Here is a 16,985-nt window from a genome sequence, read left to right as displayed (position 1 = left end):
GCTCACCGCACATCCAGCCTTCCTCTCCCACCAACAATAACAGCAGCCATCAAGATTTCCCTCACCAGGGCCTGAATGCTTTGTAACATGTGCTTGATGTCTATAGATCAATGAGTTTCTTCCTATGAACGCTTTCAGGCAATAATATTTGCTCTCGAGGCAGGGAGAACAGTAGAGAACAGCACACTGATTTATCGAAAATCAATTTCCTAAAAGTCTAGATTTCCAAGTGGCCAATTTGCTAAACTTACCCATTTATAAGAACCGATTTCTTTGAGCTATTTATAAAAGTTATAGCAATGCATACAGGATGGACTAGTTTTAACAGCTGTGGCAGAATTATTTTGGCAACCCTCTTGAATAGAATCTCCTATTCTTTCAAACCTTAACCATTCTTATAATCTTGATTTTGTGTTTCTAGCACTGAAAAATTTTTATTTCTGTATTTCACATGCAAAAGGATTGTTTGGGCTACTTTTGGTTTTTTTTTGCAGGTTTATGGAAGTTATTTTGGTTTTTTTCTGGTCTTCAGGTATTTTCTAAGCTGCTCCTTTATATATGTCTCACGTGCACATCAGTCTTAATTTTATGTATTTTGAGCAGCTGGAAACCAGCATTTCTGCACTTCACACTGATACGGATGCTTTGGGTCCTTGCCCAGCAATGTCTTTTTTTATGATCAATATGTATCAGATATGGGGTACTAATCTTGGCCTGAAATCTTAGTTTCTAATCATGAAATATATTTTTTCTGCACATTAAATATAATCCTTGGAAGTCTAACCTTTGCGTGTTCTTTAGCTTTCAACAAAATTCAGCAAATTAAAATATTGCTACAAAGACAAAATGAACACTTTTAACTAAAAGCTGAAAGAATTTACAGAAACACTTAACATTGTCCCATTTAATGTAAATGGGACAAATGGGATAATGTAAATAACCAAAATCACATGAATACTTAGAAGAAATGAGTTTTTGGTAACTTGGTAAATGCAGTGAATTGGCCTGGTAAACAGTCACATCAAGAAACAAAACATGGCCGGGCGTGGGCTCATGCCTGTAATCCCAGCACTTTGGGAGGCTGAGGCGGGTGGATCAAGAGGTCAGGAGATCGAGACCATCCTGGCTAATACAGTGAAACCCCGTCTCTACTAAAAACACAAAAAATTAGCCGGGCATGGTGGCAGGTGCCTGTCCCAGCTACTCGGGAGGCTGATGAGGCAGAGAATGGTGTGAACTCGGGAGGCAGAGCTTGCAGTGAGCCAAGACTGTGCCACTACATTCCAGCATGGGTGACAGAGCGAGACTCCATCTCAAAAAAAAAAAAAAACAAAAAACAAAAAACGAAATGTGCACACTGGCCTGGCTCAATACTGCTTATGTGGCATTAGCATTCATCTTTTTGAGTTTTAATTTTTTTCATTTGTAAAATAAGGAATGGACTAGATCTACCCTACAGTTCTTTCCAACCTAGCAAGTAATTTTTTGTGAACGTAAGATTGCCTCAAATAGCTATGTGTAGACTGAGAGAGGTGAGGTAAACTAGTAAAGCCTTTTAAAAAAAGATTCAACTACTACATAAAACCCAATACATACACACACACACGCACACACACAGCATATATATATATCATATATACATATATGATATATGTATAGCTTAAAGAAGGGGGTTAAAAGCAGAGCTTATTGGCTGAAACGGGGATTAGGAGACAAGGGAAGGAAGCTCAGATGCTGCCCCTCCCTGGGTCTCTCCTTCACCGCTACCCACGAGGTGTCTCTAAGAACTCTCAGTCCTCAGGTAACATGAATGCCAGTTCAGTCAGGAGAGGTCCTCTACATGGCTATGTGTCATAATACTTTTTTTTTTTTGAGACGGAGTCTTGCAGTGTCATCTGGGCTGGAATGCAATGGCACTATCTCGGCTCACTGCAACCTCCGGCTCCCAGGTTCAAGCAATTCTCCTGCCTCAGCCTCCCTAGTAACTGGGATTACAGGTATGTGCCACCAAGCCTGGCTAATTTTTGTATTTTTAGTAGAGACAGGGTTTCGCCATGTTGGTCAGACTGGTCTTAAACTCCCGACCTCAGGTAATCCACCCATTTTGGCCTCCCAAAGTGCTGGGATTACAGGTGTGTGCCACCATGCCCAGCCCACAATATATTTTAAGTGAAGTAATGCACATATTAGGTTGAGATACCAATTCCCGGAAGCCAGGGAGATGAGATAAGATGTGGAAACACTTAATGAATCTATTTTTTTTTTTTGAGATGCAGGTTTGCTCTTGTTGCCCGGGCTGGAGTGCAGTGATGCAATCTTGGCTCACTGCAACCTCCACCTCCTGGGTTCAAACAATTTTCTCCTGCCTCAGCATCCCGAGTAGCTGGGATTATAATAGGTGCACACCACCACCCCCTGTTAATTTTTTGTATTTTTATTAGAGACGGGGTTTCACCATGTTGGCCAGGTTGTCTCCAGCTCCTGACCTCAGGTGATCCTCCCGTCTTGACCTCCCAAAAGTTCTGGGATTATAGGCACGAGCCACCGTGCCTGACCTTAATGAATCTTATATGCATAGAAATACATTTAAAATATTATTTTAAGGGCAGGAATTTGAAGGTGAATTTCATTTTCTTTTTTCACATTTATCTGCATGTTCTATTAATTCTACAAGAAATGTGTGCTAGGTACACAATAAAAAACCCAGAAAAATATAGCCTTATTCATTTAAAACAGTTCTCACCTAGAGATGCACATCAGAATACCCTGCAAAACTTAAACACGCACACGTGCGGGCACACGCATGGGCGTGCGCGCGCGCACGCGCACACACACACACACACACACACAGAGTCCTACCAGTGACCTTGTGAATCAGGATCTTTGAGGATGAAACTGAGGCATGTGAATTTTAATATGTTTCATAGGGGGCTATGTATCAGACCCCAGGTTCCCAATCACTAGGTTTTGTAAGCATTATGCCATAGCATAGCTGTGAAAAAGCACAAAGCTAACACTTAACTCCTCATCCTTTTATAATATTTAAAACTGTGATGGGGATTTAAAGAACGGTAACGTAGGAAATAGTCTACTGTGCAAAATCTTGCTAGAAGTTTAGTTGGGAAGTCAAATGGAGGGCAAAGTAACATTAAGGCGTTGAGGAAGAGAACAGGTTTAGGTGAATTTGCTGTTGAAAAATCTCAGGTTTAAATTAGTCACCACGTTCAATGAAGCCAACACAGTGATGACCAAATGGAAAAAGAGGCCTCCCTAAAGAGGGCACTTTGCTGCTACGGCTGAGTCAGTACCACTCCCCTGAAGCATTTCATTCAGATGTTCCATCACCTCCTTTGCCACAAGAACAGGGTTAGATGTTACAAGCCACAAATGTTTTAAGCAAACAAAAATGCACACTTGGCTGAACATCCCCCATCTGGAAGGTACCTTCCAAATCCTAACACTTAATAGTGTTCACTTTTCATACAAACAAATCCAGTACCTTTGCAGCTTCCACCATGCGAGCAGTGGAGTCGGCTAAGAGTTTTGCTGCTGCCAGGAGCTTCTTCGAATTCTCCATGTCGATTTCGGCTTCTGCATCTGACCTCATGGCATTGACGAGGTCTGATGTGGCTTGGGCCAGGACCCGCGCCTGGCGCACCATTTCACCTAGAGGACGGAATAGAAGATGTGGTCGGTTTGTCTACTTTTCAAAGGTCAGTAAAACCTCAGGAGCCAGTAGAGTCTTGTCTCTACTCTTCTGATAAGTGGGAGCAAAAAAACGGAACCTCCATGCTCTACTCCTAAGCAATGCATCCAAATTAGAACCAAAAATGAAAATATTCCCTGCGGCTGCCAGGATGATACTCCCCAAACACATCCAGGTTCAGCCTTTCACTATGAGGCATGAAGAGAACAGAAGGAGCCAAAGAGAAACACTTTATAAAGAGAGGGCAGGGAACAAAATTACATGGATTTAGCATTAGTAAACACTTATTTAGAAAACACTGCTTTCTTCACTTTGAAAACCACTTACACAAAAGCCTGTATAATAAACTTTTTGAAGAACTGGCACAGAACAAAATTATTTTTAAATTCTGTATTAATGTGTAGGCTACCTAGCACCAGATGAGGGAAATTACACAATCCACTCAATGTGTGCCACTTGGCCTTTGCTAATAGAAGCACAGACCCCAGCTTCATGCTCAAATGCTATGACTTGCCTTGGCCTGGAGTTTTCCCTGCCAATTTTCTCTTTGTTCATCCTTTTTTTCCCAGCACTGATTTTGATCTTGCATTATTCTTTGGTCTTATTGTCCCTGTGATTTTACTGAAATCTATTTTAATTTCCTTTTGGAAGTAGGAGGAGTATAACAACCAACATTAAAAACTAGCACGATTCAAATGTAAGGGATTTCTTCCTCCAGCAAAAGCCATCTGAAAAGAATGCTGAAGCACTGTAACAAAAAGGGGGAAGAAGAAAGTTTTTACTCAAGTAAAAATGTGCTTAATTCAGTGTGGTATCCTGGACTGGATCCCGAGACGGTTAAAGGACATCAGCAGAAAAACTGATGAAATCTGAATAATGTCTGTAGTTTAGTTAGTAAAGTACCAATGCTAATTTCCTGGTTTTGACAAATGTGCTATCTTTTAGGGAAGCTGTCAAAAATGGAGAAACTGGGAAAGGTATATGGGAACTCTCCGTATTTCCTCTGCAACTTTTTTTGAAAATTTAAAAGTATTTCAAAATAAAAGGATTATCAAAAACAAACAAACAACAACAAATTCAAATGTGTGAGGCATTCCTATCTTGTTAAATTATTTACGGATACAGAAGAACACAAGACAATTTTCTTTTTAAAAAAAACAAAACTCGCTATAAGGTATTGTTCTATGCTGTCAAGGAAGCTCAAAAACAGATCTCTTACAGATTACTAGTTGGGTTGCAAATTGTGGGTCCTTTCTGGAGAAAAATTTCTTAGACACATTTAAAATAAAAATTTACCTACCGGCCCAGCACCTCCATTAATAGGAATTTACCCTACATTCGAAAAGTAAACCATTTTTACAAGAATGCTTATTGTAGTATTTTTGTAAAAGCAAAAGCAAAACAAACTAACAAACAAAAAAACTAAATGTCCATTAAAAGATCACTGGTTAAATTATGATGCCTACAAAAATAGAATACTATGCTGCCACTAAAAAGATTAACACACAGGTGGACATGAAAAAAGTCCAGGCTGGGCACGGTGGCTCACCCCTGTAATCCCAGCACTTCGGGAGGCTGAGGCGGGCAGATCACCCGAGGTCAGGAGTTCAAGACCAGCCTGGCCAACATGTACTAAAAATACAAAAATTAGCCGGGCATGGTGGCAGATGCCTGTAATCCCAGCTACTTGGGAGGCTGAGGCAGGAGTATCTCTCGAACCTGGGAGGTGGAGGTTGCACTGAGCCAAGACTGTGCCACTATACTCCAGCCTGGGCAACAGAGTGAGATTCCACCTCAAAAAAAAGAAAAGAAAAAAAAAGAAAAGAAAAAGTCTATAAGATATATAAAGTGAAAAGGTTATGAATTTCTGGGATTTTGATGGCACAGTGGTGAGCTGGGTTTGGGGAGACTTCCTTTTCAATAGATTATAAAAAGGTGTATTGTATATTGTTTTTAAACTGACTGCATATTATGTATGATGCTTTGGAATCTGAAAACACCTTTCCGCTGGAGACAAACTGTCCTCTAAGGGCTAGACAATTTAGAGACTGCAGAGGCTCAGCAGGGAACATGTCTTTGATATGCAAACTAACCAATCCAGAGCTATTCCTCCTCTAACTGGCCCAGACACTCAGGAGACACTGTTCCTCTGCCTGGATCATCCTGGGGCCAGGTCCCAGGTAACTAGCCACCACCTCCATAATTTAGAGCCTGCCAAAATTATTTAAACTAGCCAATCCTAAATTGTTTACCCTGCCCTGCATTTCCCAAGAAGTTCCAATAAAGGCCATGGTCTAGGCCCTCCCCTTGCTCCTGTCTTCTCCTCCTGACCACTCTGGTGCTCTCCCATGACCCTGTGTGGCAGGCGCTGACCCCTCCAGGGGACACACAAGTACAACAAACTTCTGAATCCCCAGCCTTGATCTTGTTTCCTTCTGTGGCTGCTCCAACTTTGCCATACCATACCCAACATGTGCATTCACAGAAGAAAGGATCCGCCGCGAATCTAACAAAATAACAAAATCTAACCATCACAACAAAAACCCAGTGAACTCTGTTTAAGTCTGTAAGCATGGCTATGGAAGAGTCTTGTGTCTTTTTCCGAGCTTCAGCGGGGAAGTCTTTGAGATCGATGAGAACTTGCCCTTGCCAGTTATCCAGGCAGCCTTCACCTTCCCTGTGGGTGAGCACCACCATCAGGAACACCAAAACCCACCCATCCACCCACCCACAGCACAGTGCCTTACCGGCATCACCCATGGAGCTGAAGATGCTCTCAGTGACACACATGATGGTGTCGGTGGCCTGGTCGTAGCGGCCGATGGGCTCGCCTCGGCTGGCAAACTGCCGCACATGCTGCAGGAGATCATGGAGGGCCTGGCTGACCACGCTGGCCGCTGCGCTGACCTGCTTCAGGAGCTCACTGTCGGTGGTGGCCGCCTGGCAGGCACGGACGCAGTTCTCCACTGAGCGGTCCACCAGCTTCCCTGCTTCAATCAGCTGCTCCTGGCACACAGGGGAGCTGATAGTGGGGCTCACAACCTGAAGCGAGACAGGAACAGGTTGTGGGCACTGCGGTTGAATCCTGGTCCCTCTCCATGTGCCCCCACAGTCCTATCAAGGCCCTTCCTGCTCTGGGCCTCGGTTTCTGACTCACAGGACCATTGCTCGGTTTCTTACTTACAGGATCATTTCATTCAATGAAACCATTGCTTCAGTCTCACACACTCTGCTATTCTACTTCATCCTTGTGATTTGACATGTCCCGCTGATTTAAAATGTCATTAGTCACACGTGACAGTCCATACTACTGCCCTACTTCCATAGAGAGAAATTCCTGAGATTTCCCAATTATACCTCCTTCCTTTTAGGATCCTTTGAATTGAGTCTTTTGAGTTGGGATACAAAGACTACCTAAAAGAATTCTATTTCTATTCCCAGAAACACCTGAAACTCTGCCTCATAGTCCTTTAATGAACAGGGAGGTTCTGTCAGTTCCTTGTAAATTCTAGCAGTGTGGACAAGGAAAGCTTGAGGGAGACAATGCTGCAAATCTTACCATAGGCTCTCGATGGCAAGCTGAGCCACATCACAGATCTACACAACATGACAGGCCATCAAGTCCAGAAACGGACATTTCCCATCTTCTGATGCATCATCACCGAGAGGACACACGGAGTGGAGGGGAAAGGTATTTGGAGGCAGACAGACCTGAGTTGTTACTCTAGTTCTGCCACTTACTACTTCTGTGGCCTTAACCTACTAACATCTAAGGGCCTCAGATTCCTCATCAGTGAACTAGAGATAATGGTGCTTAATCCTGCTTGCAGCATTACCGGGGAGATGTAATGAGGGGATGTATGACACACAGAGTGTGTATACCCTGGCGACAATTAACATCCCCACTCGGACACTGTGCGGCCTAGAAAGGGTTCCCATAAACTCTGTGGCTTATTTCTGAACCCATTTATAACGCTGTACCACACAAGGCAAGAACTATTTTTGTGCAGGTGTAAGATGCACTGAGAAGTCCAAAGGGGAGACACAGCAATTTGCATATAGAAATGAACTAGTGAAAAGTACCAACGGCCTGAGGACTTGGGCAAAGAACAAATGATAAAAGCAGAATCAGACCACTTATGCTAAAATCCCATCATCACTTAAGACACTTGAAAGAAGTTCTAAAGCTTAGACTATTTGAAAAAATTCCACCCCTGCTACCCACCAAATGCCTGGAGGCAGATAACAGCAGGTGATACTGCATAGAAAGGGCTGGGGCGCCAGCTGGCTTACCTTGGCACATGCCACAAGCTGGGAGGTGGAGAGGGCACACTGGGTGGCAGCGGCAATTACCCTGTTCTGTAGGACAGTATCTTCAGCCACTTGGGCAACATTCTTTGCCTTTAGTACCAACATGGCAGCTGCATTGGCAACAGCTTTGGCCAAACTCATTAAAACATCCTGAGAAAAGGGAATCAAAGACTGTTCATTTATTTCTCTCTAATCACCTTTCACAGCCTGAAAATAAACATGTTATTAAAATTCCATTTGATCTTTTTCCTTCAGCACTTCAGAAGTTTTTTTACTTGTTTTTTAAAATGTCAACTTATCCTTAGAGGTAATTAAAAAAGGAGACTTGTATCCTAATAACTCAGTCTCTTACATCCATTAAGTAGCACAGGTTTAAATCTAAAATAGTGAATTTGAGGGAAGGGTTATTATTTTAACCACTGATTCACATTCATGCACTTATCTAACACAAAGTCTTGACCATGTCTCTTGGATGAGTGGCCAATACGGTGGATCAGGAGAAGCTGAAAACATAGCCAGATGCCACAACATCATGTGTCATAGTTATAATTAATGGCCTCCAAGTCATCATGCCCCACTGCAACTTGAAAATGTATCTTCTGGATTTCTACTTTGCCCAAAGATCTGAGTCGTCATCAGAAATTCAGCCATAGCTCTACCTCCAGAGGGCAACATTTGATGCGCACAGACACATAGCTGGCACCAATACCTACAGCTCAAGAGCCAAGAAATGCTCTGAACATGAGTTATTCTCAGTGTTCTGCAGCCTTCCGGGTAGGAATTAAATTATGACAGAAAGCAGAAAGAGAGCCTATATAAATACACTAGCTATAAGACGGTCTGACTGAAGATGCAAGGAGTGCTGAGCCTTGAAACATCAGTTTATGCTTCAACTCAATGACTAGGCATTCTGCCTGCAGAAAGAAGAATCCTTTGAGCCTACCAGATTTGTCACCCATCTGTTTGACCTGAAGAATAACCACGGTTACAATTAATTTACTTCTTTGCTTTTAATACTGAAAGTAGTTTATTTGACTTGGAAATGCCTTCCCAAACATACAAGCCATTTTTATTTTGAACAAACATGTCAAGGCTTTCCCCTAAGGAAATACGGTCAGAAGTCTTTATTAGTTCATCAGATGATAAAGACCACATTTGATTCTAAATGTAAAGGGCACCCACAGTGTCTTTACAGTGAGATATTTCATGAGAAGATACAATTGAAATAATATTCAGCCTGCACAATTTTACACAGAACAAAGACTAGATACAATCCAGCTAAAACAGAAACCCATGAATCTATCAAGTAAGCTGATTTTAAAATGGACGAAAACTAAGTGGTCTTCAAGGAGCAGGTTATTCCAGTCTTTCTTAGGTCTGTGATGTTTCCTGGCTTCCCCAGGTATAATTAAAGCCCATGGTGCTGAAAGCTGAAGATTCCTTTGGGATTTGACTGGCACTTGTCTACCATACAACTTTTAGGAATTGCTCCCACTATGGCAAAGTTACAGTTCCTGGACATTCATCTCAATGCTCAGTGAAAACACAGCTTGAATGTCACAAATTATTAAAAAGATTTTTAAAAATAACTTTCCAAAGTAGGTCATGGTATTCCCTCACTTGACATGAATTCATCTTTTCAGATGGGGGCCAGGATTTGGTCACATAGAATCATGATTGTTCTAAAGGGCTTTGTTAGAATTGTTTAAAGAAATCCTGTTCCTCTTATTAATTTTGTCCAAAAAAATACAGTTAGAAAAAGAATGTGATACTACAGCTATAGCTGCTGACAAGGCCTTTGTCAAAATTTTCAACAAGACCACTATTATACAGCCAGTGTAAAATAAATCTTTGTTAACTATGGGAACATGCAGTACATTAAGAACCCAAGAAAAGCTCTGAGATACGATCTCAAGAATCAGAAAAATAGAGTAAGAAATCCAATGTCAGTTACCCATAACTGGAGGAGGTTGCAGGATCACCTTACTGGCCTGGTCTTTACCTAGAGAGCTTACACAATTGAAAACATTCAAGTCAGGCCTGTCCCTGCTAACAAAGGCTCTGTAGGACTATCACCCTGAACCTGAACCTGCTTCCTCTGCACATCTGAATAGAAACAAACATTAGGAAGCAGGGTTGACATTCATACACAATGAAAATAATCTGCTAAAGCAGGGAGAGGCAGGTAAAGCTTTTAAAAAATACAAGGTTGCATGCGATGTTTTAAGGAAGAATTGTCTTTCTCCTTAACCTTCCTTGGCACTTTGGAGAAAACAATAATATTAATACTTTTGGGGAAAGTAAATGACATGTCAAGATAATTAAGCCTAGTAAAACAACAGCTGAATCTCCTATTTACCAAGTTCCGAAATAGGTACCTACCTACAAATAATTACCTGCCCTAATTTAAAAAGTAAAGGCCAATGCAAGAGAAGTTTAGGGATACGGAAAGGGAAATCAAGATGGGGACACAATTAACCTGGGTTTAGCAGAATATATTGATGTGCAGTTCATTCTGATTCTAGGGAACTTATGACCGGCCATCTCAGTGTAGAAATGGCTTCCAGGAATATTCCTACAGCCCATGATACGAACTCACCCTCCATCATGACATAACTGTGCATCGAATGTCTTATTGCACTGCGGGATATAAGTGAATCCCATAGCCCAGTGCCACAGGCATGTGGAGAGTGAAGGAGAAACAAACACATCTATGCATGAAGGTTGAAATTTCATGTCTCACAACATACATGATCACATCTTAGTTTAACTAACACATCTTTTGCTTATAAAATTTATAAGTTCTAGATAAAATGGCATGCAAAATTGCCACCCATGAAGCAAGAAACCTAAATGCCAGAGGAAAGCTAATGATCTTTTTGTTCTGTCTATAACATATTATAAAATCATTGTCAAATGAAGAGGTGGTCAAAACAGATGAAGTCAAAAATGCAGGAAAAAAGGTATTGAGAGGTGTCAGGTAGTTAATAAAAACATTGTGTTATTTTCTGGACTTGGTGATATTTGTGGTATGAGTTTATATAAGTTTGCAATTCTTTGTGATTTCTTCTAAGTAAATATTTCACTATATACATAATTCAAAAACATTTTAATAAGTGAAGACCGATGAAATTCTGTAGAATCCTAAACAGTGAACTTGACACAAGATTTGGAAAAGGGCGTCTTTCAGAGAACCTGGGCTAGAACAGTAACAATTTAATTAGGATATATTTATATATGACTTGCAAAATTAGAGACTTAGGAGGAGGAGTAAAGGGCACTGGCCCACCAGCACATAAGCAGCTCATCCTGGCCTGAACTCCCCCAGCAGCAGGCCTCTGCGCCTCACCCTTTGAGGGACAGGGATGGAGGCAGACGAGCAGATACCTGATGCTTTCTGAGCTGCCGTGAGGTGATACTGCACACAGTGGTGACACTCGCTCCCCAGAGGGCAAGCAGCACATGGCCCTGGTATTGAAAAAGAAGGGTCACAAAAAAGACTTCTCTGCCACGCTTGTGGTTTTGGATAAGACACAAAAAGCAAACCACCTCTGAGTACCAAGGAAATTCTCTCTCTCTCTCTCTCTCTGTGTATGTGTGTTGAAGTACATAGGTTTTCATGTTTATGAGGACTCAAGAATGATGCCATTAAACCCTTCTCCTAAACAGGTAAAATAAGACTGGCCAGGCGCTGATAATCAGAGGTTAGGTGACAGATACCAGGAGTTCATGACACTATTAATATTTCTTCCCTTCTTGTGATTAAAGAATGTCCAGCATATTGGAAAAAAAAAGTAATAATCAGGGCCGGGTGTGGTGGCTCACGCCTGTAATCCCAGCACTTTGGGAGGCCGAGGCAGGCCGATCATGAGGTCAGAAGTTTGAGACCAGCCTGATCAACACAGTGAAACCCGATCTCTACTAAAAATACAAAAATTAGCCGGGTGTGGTGGCATGCGCCTGTAACCCCAGCTACTCAGGAGGTTAAGGCAGGAGAATCGCTTGAACCCGGGAGACAGAGGTTGCAGTGAGCCGAGATCACGCCACTGCCCTCCAGCCTGGGTGACAGAGTGAAACTCTAATTAAAAAAAAAAAAAAAAAGTCAGGAAAGCTATATATGTGCTTTACAGTGATGAAACATGGTGTCAGTGAAATGAGTTTTCCTATTAAAAAAAAAATTTTTTTGGTAACACAAAAAGACCTCACTCCCAACATAATACATCTCAATCGCATTCTTGACAATCTCAAAGAAAATGTAGTTAGTTTTTGAAATATTACATTCTGCCTGCTGGGGTCTAAGACCATCACTTAGACTTCTTTCCATGACTATAAGGCTGCAAATATCTTACCTGGAATCGCTCATCAGTCTCATTCTCTCCAATCTGTCTCAGAAGATCCCCACTGGCTTGTCCGATGCTGCCAGCAGCAGTCAAAACTGTCTGTCGAGGCTGTGAACAAAGAACACACCTTAATTGGAAAGAAAACGCATTTCCTCCAGTGCCATCAGACATGGAAGTACAGGAAGTAGAATCTCATAGAATTTGCTCCCTTTGTCTATCAGTGAGAATCTCAGGTGGTCTGCCGGATAGAAGACATCCTGGTGAAATCCGTGCAAGGAAACATCCGGTGTCTCACAAACCAGCAATAGGTATGTGGATTTGAAATGGCCCATTAGTGAGCCTTGTTCAGGTGGTAAGAAGGTGATGCGCATTCCGTGGAAATTAGGGTGCAAACTTATATTTCCCTTAAATGTGTGTTAATCCTGTGTGTTAAGTTCCTGCGGTTGCATCTACTCAAGTACCCTTGATGGGGAGGCCTTTATACTAAGAGCTCAACCACTCCTGAATGTGGGTGAGCTCTTAGTTGCAGAGAGAAACATACCCCATCAGGATGCAAGGAACAGCTGTGGAAGCAAGAGCCGCATGGTCCCCCAGCAGATGTAGCCATCCCATCAGAACCCCAGTGATTGCTTGCCTCTGGAGCTTACCTCTCCAGAACTAGGCTGCACAGCTTTCAGCAAGTCTGACACTGCCCCAGCGAGGGTCCTGGCAGCTCTGAGCAAGTCCTCCCCGCTGCCCACCTCATCATCCATGAGGGCGGCCAGTAGCTTCACACCCTTGGACATCTCCGTCAGGTTGGAAGAAATAGTGGTGATTGCACATCCCACAGCTGTGTAGTCAGTGTCTGCAGGGTCACCTGGGAGAGAAAAGAACCATCCCCATCGAAGGAGGGCACATGGTTCTGGTGAGAATTTTCAAAACCCCACACTGGCAGGAGTTCCTCACCCACCATCCTGCAGGAGTCAGACAGCAAGCGTCACATGAGCACAGTGAGATGGCCTGCTCCCTGTCTCCACAGTGACTGCAGAAAGGTCCTTTTGCCTGGAGGCCTCAAGCATTGAAATACTGAGTACAACCACCTTTAAAAACCCAAAGGATGTCTCAGCATCTCACAGCCTTTTCCATTAGGCCCCTGTCAGCAGCTCAGGGGGTCAACTCTGCTCCTGAAAGGCAGATACGCTGCAGGGTGAAACCAAGCAAGTTCCCAGCTCTCCCCTGAGAGCGCAAGGCTGGGAGCCACACTGTGCCAGAAGAGACCGCTGCTGGACAAGATGGGCGAAGGCACACATGACAGGTCTGTTCGTTCAAAACCATTTTCCAACTGTAGGTGCCCAGAAGGGAGAAAGTAGCCTCAATAGACTTTGCAGTATGTCCAGCACACTGACAAGTCATGAGAAGATCTGAATAGGTGCTTTTTAATGAGGATGCAAGATACAGGCAAAAAGCAATAAGATGTTCCTTACCCACTCTCCTGGGTCACTGGGAGAAAAGCGCCTAAGAATAGACTATCCTCTCATAATATGAAGTCTATTGTTTCAATCAACAGATAACTTATATTTTAAAATTAAAAAAACAGCTTTTAAACAAAACTCCAATGCAGCACAAATCTCAAGGGACTTACCCGCCGTGAGGTTAACAACCGAAGCCGTTCCGGCCGTGATAGCATCAACTTGAGAATGGATTTCGTGTTTGGATTCATCGACTTTGTTCTGAACCCATACCCTAGATGCCTGCAAAGCCAGACAACGGCACAACACAATCACAGCACAGAATTACCCAGGAGACCGGAAAAGTCCCACCATAAAATCAGACCAGCATTTTGGCTACATTCTTCTTATGAGGCCAACGCCGACAGGGCCCTTAAGTTATCCTAAACAGTATCCTCAACAGGCCTCTTGCTCCTTCGGAGATACTCAATGCCGTGCAAATTCTCCCTGTGTCTTACATTAATTATGTTGTTTGTGTGTTTAACTTTTAAGATCTTAGGGAGAAAAATTCCACATGGCTTTATTTAGAAAAATTCAATTGAAAAAGAACGAGAAGCAAAAAATCAATGTTTCATAATAATACTGCACATTAGCACTGATAGTTGTTGCTAATTTTCACCTTGCTTTGCAGGGAGCAGGGTGAGAAGGAGGGTGTTTCAGCTCATAGGTGTTCTCTGTCAATGTAGGAAATGTCTCTTGCTTACAACATGCATCGCCTTGAAGACGACTAAAGGCCATGCTCATGTAGATGGTAAGACCTTTCCTGGTAAGATGAGGGGATGGGTCGAGACCCCTGTTCTGGATCCAGATCTACCACTAGTAGGTGATAGGACCTTGGGCAAATCATATCCAGGTCCTGTGCCTTATACTTTTTCTACTGTAGGAATTCAATGGTTTTTAAAAACCTTTCCAGCTCTTATACTTCATATGTTTATTTGAATCTATAAATAGCAAGTTCTCTATTTTCTGGTATGAACTTACCTAATAAATGATCATTTATCTTGATAATGATGACCCTGCAGTAAGGTGCTTATCTGCTTCCCAAAATATCCCAAAAATATTCATCTATGTTCAGGATGTGACTAGCACTAAAAATAATTTATTGCATTCTAAATCTTTGAAAACTGGTGAAGGAGGAATGTTAAATCTTAAATATTTTAAAACTCTACCTCCCCATTATACTGAATATGGGAGTCTGCCATACATGTTTTTACTCTGGAGTTCCCCAAAGCAAAATGTTTATTGTTTTCAGGTACCTGGGAGAAATGGCACCGAGGATACCAGCAACCTCCACGCACACAAATGTGCAAATGAAAGACTCAGCATTCTGGGAGAACTTGGAGGGCAGTTATCCTGGCAGGACAAGATGAGACTATAGACTGTATGTTGGTTCTGGCCCCTGTGATGGCACCAGTCAGTCCTACAACAGTGGTTGTCAACCCTGACTGGCCATTAGAATCAGCTGGTGAGAATAAAAACCACTGATTCTCAGGCTCCACCCACAGAAACATCGATTTATTTGGTCAGAGCTGGTGCTTTGAGCTTTGTTTTTAAAGTTCCTCGGATAATTCTAACATACGAAAGAGGGTTGAGAATGACAGTGCTAGCCGGTGCTTCTCAAATTTTAATGGTCACACAAAAAAGTTGGGAACTTGGCTAAAATGCAGATTCTGTTTGAGTGGGCTGGGGAAGGCCCAAGATTCTGCACCTCTTACAAGACTCTAGGAATTGCCAACGCTGCTGGCCCTGGGGCCACGATTTGAGCAGTGAGGAATTGGAAGATTTTATGCAGCAGTAGCTACAGGAAGATCTCTGGGTTAATCACCCACCTTGCTGAAAAGCTCAATGGTAGTAAGCCAGTGCTTCTCAAAGCACAGTCCCCAGGCATGCAGCGCTGGCATCACCGGAGATCTTGCTGGAAATGCAAAATCTCAGGCCCTACCCAAGATCCAAAACCAAAAACAAAACCAAAAACAAAACAAAAAAAAATGGGGGGAGAGTCCAGCAATGTGTGTTTTAACAGGCCCTTCAGATGATGCTGATATATGCTACAATTTAAGAACCACTGGTAGCGATAAAACTAACAAACAGCTAATGCTTACTGAGCTCTTACTATGTGCTAGGGGCCATGCTAAGAACTCTACAGGTGATTAGATCATTGCAGCTTCACAATAACTCTATTTACAGATGACAAAGTGGAGGATTAGAGAAGGCAAGTAGCCCAGATTCACACAGCCAGTACTGGAGCTGGGGTTTGAACCCAGGTCGCAGGATCCTAGGGTCCAAGTTCTCTGCCCTCCCATGGTACTGCCAAAAGCCTGCAGTACTCTATGATTTTCTCTTCCTATGGGTGCAACTGACAGACAAAGTCTCAAGATCCTGAAAAAATCATGGGTTTCCATTTCACCTAGAGACAGAAATTTACCTAGATGAATCCTGACAGAGTGCATAACACTGCTTTCTGCCAGGACAGAGACTTGGCATGAAAACCACTCAACAGTATTTACCATATCCTGGCCGAGAGGTGGCAGCGAGTCGAGCTCACTGAGGTCATCCTGGGCCTGCTGGACGGCATGCATGCTTGTGTTGATCGTCCCCATCAGGGCCTGCTGGGCTGAGGTCTGCAAAGGCAGATGAAACAACGCTGTCATCCCACACTCCTGGGACTGACATGGCCCTTTATGCAAAACAAAGCAAAACAGAACTCTGCGCTCGAGACAAAGCAGCCCAGGCTACATCTCAACAAGCGCCTGAACTATCTCCCATTTCAACCTGGAGGCCAGAAATAGATACTGCATTATATTAATAGAACACAAAATGAAGGTGATTGCCATGGAGGGATTATAATCAGAAGTGCGTGAAGAGCTTAATTAGCTGACAAGAAGGCTCATAAGAGTCCTTGCAGGGGAACTCAGGTGATCCAGTCTTTGAGTACGGAGGACCTCCTCATGCACAGGAAACACGTGGGTGTTAAATGAGAATGCTTCCTGATAGATGCTTAAGGACTCCACCTAAATCTATGGTCAACATACTTTTTCAGAGACAAGTGTTGCTCCTGAGCTTTCAAAAAGTTCTCATCCAATAGCAAGAGAGTCAGTCCCAAGGCCAGCTTGAGAGGCACCAAGCCAGACAGACCAGCAC

General features: G+C 42.8%; 1 protein-coding gene across 1 annotated transcript in view; it reads right to left on the bottom strand.

Annotated features, from left to right (window-relative positions):
• Window positions 1-16,985, bottom strand: part of TLN2 (talin 2) — a 454,454-nt gene that overhangs the window by 129,271 nt on the left and 308,198 nt on the right. Inside the window, exons 15-21 of the mRNA XM_025390086.1 lie at window positions 16,352-16,465; window positions 13,979-14,087; window positions 13,005-13,213; window positions 12,367-12,465; window positions 8,000-8,167; window positions 6,454-6,748; window positions 3,500-3,666 (exon numbers count right to left, since the gene is read on the bottom strand). Coding sequence (XP_025245871.1) covers window positions 3,500-3,666; window positions 6,454-6,748; window positions 8,000-8,167; window positions 12,367-12,465; window positions 13,005-13,213; window positions 13,979-14,087; window positions 16,352-16,465 — 1,161 coding nt within the window. The remainder of the gene's footprint in view (window positions 1-3,499; window positions 3,667-6,453; window positions 6,749-7,999; window positions 8,168-12,366; window positions 12,466-13,004; window positions 13,214-13,978; window positions 14,088-16,351; window positions 16,466-16,985) is intronic.

Source organism: Theropithecus gelada, chromosome 7a (assembly GCF_003255815.1).
Source record: "Theropithecus gelada isolate Dixy chromosome 7a, Tgel_1.0, whole genome shotgun sequence".
Taxonomy (NCBI): domain Eukaryota; kingdom Metazoa; phylum Chordata; class Mammalia; order Primates; family Cercopithecidae; genus Theropithecus; species Theropithecus gelada.
This window is presented reverse-complemented; position numbering and strand designations above follow the sequence as displayed.